At 43.6% G+C, this 9,031-nt stretch overlaps 2 protein-coding genes and 1 long non-coding RNA gene across 4 annotated transcripts; 2 read left to right on the top strand and 1 right to left on the bottom strand.

The window, feature by feature from the left end:
* Positions 1-469: 469 nt before the first annotated feature.
* On the bottom strand, positions 470-7,455 carry LOC103629007 (uncharacterized). The gene is made up of 3 exons (XR_554034.1): positions 7,091-7,455; positions 1,385-1,557; positions 470-1,251 (listed from the first exon to the last, which is right to left on the bottom strand). It is a non-coding gene; the product is annotated as an uncharacterized lncRNA (long non-coding RNA).
* On the top strand, positions 2,288-6,991 carry LOC103629006 (disease resistance protein RPM1). 2 transcript variants are annotated; one of them, XM_020539719.2, is made up of 4 exons: positions 2,288-2,610; positions 2,710-2,888; positions 3,053-5,887; positions 6,597-6,991. In XM_020539719.2, the coding sequence occupies exon 3, from the start codon at positions 3,138-3,140 to the stop codon at positions 4,053-4,055; it is 918 nt and encodes a 305-aa protein (XP_020395308.1). In that variant the 5' UTR covers positions 2,288-2,610; positions 2,710-2,888; positions 3,053-3,137; the 3' UTR covers positions 4,056-5,887; positions 6,597-6,991. The 2 variants fall into 2 exon arrangements, with proteins under 2 accessions (XP_020395308.1, XP_020395307.1); XM_020539718.2 differs by having other exon boundaries at positions 6,545-6,991.
* Positions 6,603-7,230, top strand: LOC118472151 (uncharacterized). Its single transcript, XM_035959866.1, has 2 exons — positions 6,603-6,770; positions 7,091-7,230. Exons 1-2 carry the CDS (start codon positions 6,628-6,630, stop codon positions 7,209-7,211), a joined length of 264 nt encoding a protein of 87 aa, XP_035815759.1. The 5' UTR covers positions 6,603-6,627; the 3' UTR covers positions 7,212-7,230.
* Positions 7,456-9,031: the final 1,576 nt, after the last annotated feature.

The following is a 9,031-nucleotide window of genomic DNA, read 5'->3' as shown; positions in this document are numbered from 1 at the left end:
CATGCAGGGGCTCGGTCGACACACGAGCTTGGCACTGGGGCAGCGAGGACGGAAACAGAGCAGGGGACCAGGGAGAGGAGTCGAAGGGGAGTCTGGTGGTGCTCTTCACCGGCGGCGAGAGGCAGGGGTCGGCTCGACGAAGGCACAAGGGGCGCGACGCGGTGGGCTTCGCGGCTGCATTGGGCTTTGCGGCGCCTTGGCGGCTGGCTTGGCCTGCGGCTTGGCGGCCGCCGTGGGCTTGGCTGCAGCGGGTTGCGCCTTCGCTGCGGGCTTCGCGGCTGCAGAGAGGCGCGGAGCAGAGGCGAGAAGTGGGCGGCGGAGGAGCAGGAGGCGGCAGCCGAGCCAAGGGAAGCGGCCGGCGGCGACTGGAGGGAGGAGAGGGGGCGGCGGGGTGGGCGGCTAGGGGTGGCAGCGCCCGAGAGGGAGAGCAGGAGCTGGAAAAAAATATTAAGTTGGCTCTGGTACCATGTTGACCGGTGAAAACCCTAACCCTAACAGGGGTTGGGTGATATATTAATAGATGCGAGTAAACTGGGCCAGGCCCATTACAGAGGGGTGAAATAGTAATTACACGGGAAAAACTCCAAACCCTGAACAGGTATTCTAACATTTAAGTACAGGTCCTGCCCCTGTGCACCTATATTGTACCTCTAAGTGCAGATTACATATACTAAGAAACCAACAAGATGAGAAACACGCACACCAATTTCGGAGGCAATTACAGAGACAGATTTAATACTGACATGGTACTCAGCTTGCTACTTAATATTTTAATTGGCTAGTGAAAGCCCAAACAGTTCCGACCTCTCTGCAACAGCTAGGGAAAGAAGAACATCATGATTATTTGGTGGGTGGGCTTTGCGCTGAATATCTCCAATAAGAATGATCTTTGGTAGTTGCTTATGTCCATATCTTCTGGTTGTTTGGAGACATATCTGAACTTCGGATTCCGGATGTGGGAATCAAAACAAGCAACTCTCTTCTCTGAAAGGGACCTAGCTGTTGGACAGGAAATCAGATGCAAATCTACAATTTTCAGGGGAAACAAACTGTCACAACTTCTGCCATCACAAGTGCAGCCTCGTTCTCCACATAGTCCCAGACTCCCAACAACTTTCTTTGGAGCTGGATTGTCAGGCCCATGATCTCGCTGCCCAGAAGTAAAACAGAGCCCCCCTCCCCTCTCAGTAGTCAGTACCTAGATAAGGATGTCTTGATTCGGAAAGGCATGCGCCCAATGACTGACCAGGTCTGCAAAATTGGCATAGAGACTTTTAGTTCATCTAGTTGGACCCTCAAAATTCAGAGGAAAGTGGCATCGACTCACAATAAAAAACTAAAAACATCCATAAGGGGAAAAAATGGTCTGGAGGACATGACCTACCAATGCTTCCAAATCAAAACGGAAGACTTCACCAACAAGAATCATCTTCTTGGTGATGGCATGCTTTTCTGTAGTTCCACCAACATTTAAAAACAGGTGATCCTGGTTTAGTCATAAAGTCTCCCTCATGTCCACCAATCATAAATAGTTTCTCATTACCTACCACACATGCCCTGCAAAGAGTACAGGTCAGAAATTACAAAGGACTGTTCATTTAGGAATGCATACAATTGACAGAACGTCTGTACCACTACAAAGGATAAACAGTATGAGTGCCTAAGGACTAGATGCCAACAAGTCAACAACCATCCCTCGGTACAGGCCTGGCCCTCATGGCAACAGCATGCAAATGACACAAGTTTCAGAGGGAGATGTAGTGCCGTTCTTATTTGTTGGCAAGCCAAATATTTCACCTTTGACTAAATATATATTAAAAAAATTATTAATATTTAGGGTGTACTATAATCATATGAACTGCTAGGTATATGTTTATAATAAACTCATTTAAAGATATAAACATTACTATTTTTTACAAATCTAATTAGGTTTGACTAGTAACACGAATCCTATGGCGATACTTTTTTGAACCGAGGGAGTAGTAGCCAAGACTATCGGAATAATGGCGTGAAAGAGATTAAAATCCACGGAAATTAATATTGGCAGGATTTGGTTTTTTTAGCAGATGATAGAAGTTTTAGCCAATGGTATAGAAGAATTTCTCTCATTGATCAAATGGGTCCTACAGTGCCTGGTTGGTTGGACGATGATCAGATGACGATTGCCGCACTCCTAGAATAAAAGGAAGTGGTGTAGACAGACCACCAACCCACTGGACATTGAGTCGAAGTCTTCGTTTGTACCCGAACCTAGAATATGCATAAGGTGGCTGCCAGGTGGGACCTGGGTGTTGCTAGAACCAAGCAAAGTGACATACTGACATATATATCACAGCAAATATATACGAAGGGGCATGAGCGGCAAGAACAAATTACTCTCAGAAACCAGTCTCTCTACCTTTCTTCCTCCTATACTACTACTCCCTTGCATTGTACTTTGTTTCTAGTATCGCCTAGGAGCTTATAGTGTCGTCCTCCTACGATGGATGCCCCTTGCTTGCTGCCTACCTTGAATCCTTCTCCTCTCAGGACGTCACAGATCGAGTAATCAGTGCTTGCTTTTGCTTGTTATTTGATGTGGCTAACATTTTGACAAAAAGACATCTGAAGGTTCATCTCTCATCTCGCCTCTCCATCCTGCTTCCACTTCATCCATCCCTCCTGGTTTCCATATCAGAGAAATAATGGCTTGCTTACCCATCTATGCAGCGGGCAAACATGTGATGCAACGCAAGAGTATCCACAAGCTGAATTTGTTTGTTCAGACAAAGAATTCCTCAAAAAGTATTGTTCAGACAGAAAGAATTCCTCAAAAGCTGAATCTGTTTGTTCTATTCAGATACTCCAAAAGTATCCACAGATCTCAACGATTTTCAGCAAGCCTTAAGGTATAGCAGATCTGACCGAACGTTGACTTTCTCAGCAAGCCTCAAAACATTTCAATTAGATTTTTTGCAGATCGGACTTCAAAAGGGCTACCTCCCTTTCACATTACATCTTACAAACTAGTTACAGTTTGCTGCTCAGTAACAGATTTCTTCTATTCATGTAGATTTGATACGCAAGGAGCAGCACCGATGCTAGAGAGTGAGCCTTGACTTGCACTAAAATATTCCAAGTCAATCGAATAAGAAGAGATGGCAGAGATTGCTGTTCTTCTTGTCCTGAAGAAGATTGCAATAGCTCTGGCAGGAGAGACCCTAAGTTTTGCTAAACATTTGCTTGCAAAGAAATCTGAGTTGGTGGCAGCGCTTCCAGATGACATGAAACTGATTAGTAATGAGCTTGAGCTTATTCGGGCATTTCTAAAGAAAATTGGCCGTACGGGCCGGAAAGATGAAATGATAGAAACATGGATAGGGCAAGTCCGAAGACTGGCTTACAATATGGAAGACACTGTAGACCATTTTATTTATGTAGTTGGTAAACACAATCAGACAGGATCACCTTTGGATTACTTGAAGAAGATAGCCAAGAAGCCTCAGCGTCTGCTTTCACTAGATGAAATTGCTAGTGAGATTAAGAAGATAAAGCAAGAGCTTATACAACTATCTGAAAGTAAAGACCGCTGGACTAAACCCTTGGATGGCGGGACTGATGTACCTGCAGGAAGCTATGAAACAGAAAAGGAAATGTATCTTCCTGGACACGATTACTCAATCAGAGATGAGGAGCTTGCAGGAATTGATAAAAATAAGCAAACCTTGATTAGTTCATTAAAATTTGAAGATCCATCACTTCAAATCATTGCTGTCTGGGGTATGGGTGGCATTGGAAAAAGCACTCTTGCCAATAATGTGTACAAAAATGAAGGGTTCAACTTTGACTGCCGTGCATGGGTTTCTATATCTCAGTCATATAAACTCGAAGATATATGGAAGAAAATGCTGACAGATATCCTCAAGAAAGATAAGAAAGAATTTGATCCTGGAACAATGGATAGTGCAGAACTAAGGGAGAAATTAATAAAAACTCTAGACAAAAAGCGGTACTTGATCATACTGGATGATGTCTGGACGGCTGATGTTTTTTTAGAATTAAAAAAGTTCTTGTAGATAATGGACTTGGAAGCAGAGTAATAATCACAACAAGAACTGAGGAGGTAGCTTCACTAGCTGAGGATAGTTGTAAGATCAAAGTAGAACCTCTTGGTGACCATGATTCCTGGCTTGTATTTTGTAGGAAGGCATTTCCTAAAGTTGAAAACCATATTTGCCCTTCAGAGTTACGTCAGTGTGGTGAAAGCATTGTGGAGAAATGTGATGGTCTGCCATTAGCCCTTGTGGCAATAGGAAGCATATTGTCGTTGAGACCAAAGAATGTTGCTGAGTGGAAGCTATTTTATGATCAGCTTATCTGGGAGCTACACAACAATGAGAACCTTAATCGCGTGGAGAAAATTATAAATCTAAGCTATAAATACCTACCAGACTATTTGAAGAACTGTTTCCTGTATTGTGCCATGTTTCCAGAAGACTATCTAATACACAGAAAGAGATTGATTAGATTGTGGATAGCTGAAGGATTTATTGAACAAAAAGGGGCATGCAGCTTAGAAGACACTGCTGAAAGTTATCTTAGAGAACTCATACGACGGAGCATGCTTCACGTTGCAGAGAGGAACAGCTTTGGTAGGGTTAGATGTATCCGAATGCATGATCTTGTGCGTGAACTAGCCATTTTCCAATCTAAACGAGAGGGTTTTAGTACAACTTATGATGGAAATAATGAAGGAATGCTAGTGGAATCATATTCCCGACGAGTGGCTGTGCTCCAATGCAGCAAGGACATTCTATCAACCATTGATCCATCCAGGCTTCGCACCTTCATAACGTTCGACACCAGCATGACATTATCTTTGTGGTATTCTTCTATTTCCTCCAAACCAAAGTACCTTGCAGTATTAGACTTATCAGGCTTGCCTATTGAGACTATTCCAAATTCAATTGGGGAGCTATTCAACCTTAGGCTTTTGTGCCTCGATGACACCAAAGTGAAAGAGCTCCCAAAATCTATTGCAAAGCTTCAAAACCTACAAGCATTGAGCCTTGAGCAGGCAGAGTTAGTTAAGTTCCCACAAGGGTTTTCAAACCTGAAGAAATTGCGACATCTTATGGTTTCACGGTTGCGAGATGCAACTAACAACAGTTTCAGATGTTGGGAAGCTGTGGAGCCATTTAAGGGCTTGTGGAGTTTGGTTGAACTGCAAACTCTGTTTGCCATTACTGCAAGTGAAGTATTAGTTGCAAAACTTGGAAACTTATCCCAACTGAGGAGCCTTACAATTTATGATGTAAGGAGTAACTTCTGTGCACAATTGTTTGGCTCTTTGTCAAAGATGTGTCAGCTGTCACGATTAATGATAAGAGCATGCAATGAAGATGAAGCGCTACAGCTGGATGATTCGACATTTCCAAATTCGCTTCAAACCCTTACTTTATATGGACGACTGTCAGAAGGAACTTTCATGTCTCCCTTTTTCTTAAATCGCGAAAATGGGCTTCTTAGGCTAAGGCTGGGTTACAGTCACCTTTCAGAAAATCCGGTACCACACCTCTCTGAACTGTCAAACTTGACTGAGTTATCTCTTATAAAGGCATACACCGGCCAAGAATTATACTTCCAAGCAGGCTGGTTCCTGAATTTGAAGGATCTTTACTTGAAGGATTTGCCCCATGTGAATCAAATACACATACAGGAGGGAGCTTTGGCTAGCCTTAAACGTATGGGAATGGTTGGCCTCCTGGAGCTACGACATGTTCCAGTCGGTTTCATATATCTCAAGTCCCTAAAAACAACTTTTTTTCATAATATGCATCCTGATTTTAAAAGTATTCAAAAGGAAATGTAGATCATATCCTATACATATACAGGACAATGGCATAAGGCAAGTGAAAGCTTCTCAACCTACAGCTTAAACTCTTTTCATGTCTTTACTAAAGCTTTTTAGCTTTATTTGTTGTCAGATGCCTTTTGGAACCACTTAACTATTTTCAAATTTATATGTTTTCTTGTGTAGGGCTACAAGTTTTAAGCCTTGCTGCAATAATGAAGATTCCCCTGAATAACTACTCCCTAGAGTCAAAAAAATATGTTTAGATAAGATTTTGTCAAACGTTAAAAACTACAAACATCAATAACTTTGAAGTATTTTTGTTTGGCGACATAAATGATATTTTTTAGATAACAAAACATGGATGATATATGTGCAGATTTGTCACTAATGGTTTCTGCAACTGCGGTAACTAAAATGTGGTTTTTCAGCAACTTAGATCCTAGGGGGGCTGAGTATCTAGGTCTCTGTTTGCCGTAATGTAATGACTGGTCCGTGGAGTGGCCACTTAGGATATACTATGCAACAACAAGACCATGGATCTGGTCTTGACTAATTACTTTGAGTTTGTCTTGTCTGTTAGTAGCATACAAAACACTAAGCAAATTGGTCAATAATCACTTTGCAAAATGACAACTCAGCACCATATCAAAGCATCGACAATTTATTTTCAAAAAACAAACATTGACAATTGGTATCATCTTTTCGCAGTATGATTGGTTTGTGTGTCTACAAGTACCTTATGTCCGCCGCCGATTGGCAGGAAGTAGGGTGGGTGCATTGGCGAACGGTTCATGATTGGTGTATTGAGCTTGGGCATTACTGTGGAGAGGAAATGCAGCGCTAGAACTAGAAGCTGGTGTACTGAAGCTGAAGGGCGTGTCTTGTCATCCAGATACCTAGGATCCAAACTTTCAAGCAGAAAGCAGCACAGGCACTGGCACACCAAAGAAGAACCGCAGACGCCAGGCGACATCAGGCCTGGTTAATATAATGTTTATCTTTGATAATGTTGTTGCAGTACACTATAATGTACTTATCTGTGATAATGTTGTTTCAATCATTGTGCGGAACCATTTCGGACTCGGAATACTTGATAGTGTGTACGAAGCATTTGGCAACACTATTTCAGTTTCTAATGTACCAAGCATTTAATAACATTTTCTAGTATCCCAGGACAACCTGGCCTGACGAGGTCGAGAACGCGATTTAGGGCACTAGGAACGCATGGAAAAATAATGGAATTGGAATCCATACCTTTAACAGGCCTGACCAGGCCATTGGCATCCGGCAGGAGGGGAGCCGAAGGTGCCTACAAGTCTGCGACCAACACGGAATCGACCTGCCGCCGCGGGCGCCGACACGACCGAGGGCTTGAACAGCGTCTGTATCAATTGCGCCGCCTGCGTGTCCGCCGGCGCCGCGGGAGGCTGTTACCGAACTCAATCAGAAACTCGAGGTCGCTAGTAACCATGGATAGATAATCGGACGATGGAGCCACAGCCACTGGCTTAGAAGAAGATTCAAACTAGACAAACTACATATTGAAATTACATCAGTGATAGGACGAGGGTGGAGGACAGAGAGAAAATTGATTTTTAGGACCGATAATATTAGGTTTCACATATTTATGACTTCAAATGTTAGCTTTGCAAAATTAGTACTTATATCATTGACATCTTGATTAATACGACATCATAGTTTATTTCTTATTTTCTAATCCGTTTCCTAAAATGCTTGCCATCTAAGATGACCATTATGTCCATGTGTCATTAATCGTGTGAGTCTGATTCTTGTCCGCCAAACCACATTCGTTTCTGCCCTCCACCTTGAAGTGTACATTAGATGAGAGATCAGATCAGAATAGTGGCCTGTAGGACCCGCTGTTTTGACTCGAAGCAAGACCAGAAGAAGGTAGCTGATCCACGGAAAAAAGAATGAATAGATTCGGCTTCAGGGGCTTCAGATAGCTTCCGACTGATGAAGCAAATTCCATGTGGCAGCATCCAATCTCTGATGTCTTGCAACTGATCTGAATAGCCGAAGCCAAGACAGACTAGCCTGTCAATCATCACATTTTTTTGGGAAAACTAGCTGCACACAGATTAGCTTGGTTGTCGAGAAGCAAAAGCTGCTTAGCCTCAAGGTCTATTGCCACCTTTTCACCAATGGGGAGAAGTAATTCAATATTAGTCATTTGATCAAAACCAACCAATATATTGTAAACAAAATAAGAACGGACTCTAGTATTTATGGGATGTCAAATAACATGGCAAAGGAGAGGCGGCTGGGATCGAGCATCAACAGAAATAAAGAATCTAGAGTTGCTAGGGATAGTTTGGTCCTTTGTAATATTTTAGAGAGATAAAAATGGATTAAATTAATTAAAAAAACGTGAAATCTTCTATCTATCCTAAGAAATCAAAGATGGAATCGAATCTACGTCATTTATGCGGAAGCAAGGAATGTGAGCCCGTTTCGTCGAAACTGTATGAAGAGGAGTCCTAAATAATCAATTTTCTCGAGGACAGATGGGTATTTGGTGAAATTACAGTGGTCTTCAAATGGGCCCAAGAGCATCTGAAACATACATATTGGCAAGTTCAAATGATAAATCTTTGGCCCTGTTTATTTCCTTCCAAAATTATATAATCCAACTGTTGACGCCTTTTTGGAGGCGCCAATTACTCAAGAGAACCAGCGGCGGTGCTCTCTGCACAGGGGCGGACGGTCCGCGCGCGGGGGCCGGACGGTCCGCGGCCTGGTGCGAGGCGGCGGTGCTCTCTGGTCAGGGGCGGACGGTCCGCGGCCTGGGGCCGGACGGTCCGCGGCCTGGTGCAAGAGCCCGGGTTCCCTGCCTGATGGCCGGACGGTCCGCGCCTTGGGGCCGGACGGTCCGCGCGTACGCAGGGGCGGCGGAAGATCGCCGACGGCACCTGGATCTCGCTCCCGGGAGGGACCCCGTCGGGGAGTAGAGATCCTAGGTGGTGTCTAGGCTCGGGCCGGCCGACCTAGACTCCTCTAATCGACGTAGAGTCGAAGAGAGACAGAGAATTTGGGGATTGGAAGGCTAAACTAGAACTACTCCTAAGATAAAATGCGAAATAGAAGTTGTATTGATTCGATTGTTTATTACAAATCAGCCGTAGACCTCTCTTTTTATAGAGGAGGGGGGCTGGACCCTTTACACGACTGGAT

Source organism: Zea mays, chromosome 6 (assembly GCF_902167145.1).
Source record: "Zea mays cultivar B73 chromosome 6, Zm-B73-REFERENCE-NAM-5.0, whole genome shotgun sequence".
Taxonomy (NCBI): domain Eukaryota; kingdom Viridiplantae; phylum Streptophyta; class Magnoliopsida; order Poales; family Poaceae; genus Zea; species Zea mays.
This window is presented reverse-complemented; position numbering and strand designations above follow the sequence as displayed.

What these genes read in the sequence shown, in the direction of transcription:
- LOC103629006 (XM_020539719.2), top strand. Translation starts at nt 3,138, where the DNA reads ATGGCAGAGATTGCTGTTCTTCTTGTCCTGAAGAAGATTGCAATAGCT.
- LOC118472151 (XM_035959866.1), top strand. Translation starts at nt 6,628, where the DNA reads ATGATTGGTGTATTGAGCTTGGGCATTACTGTGGAGAGGAAATGCAGC. An exon ending in AGCAGAAAGCAGCACAGGCA is followed by an intron (nt 6,771 to 7,090) that starts CTGGCACACCAA and finishes TGGAATCCATAC; the next exon opens with CTTTAACAGGCCTGACCAGG.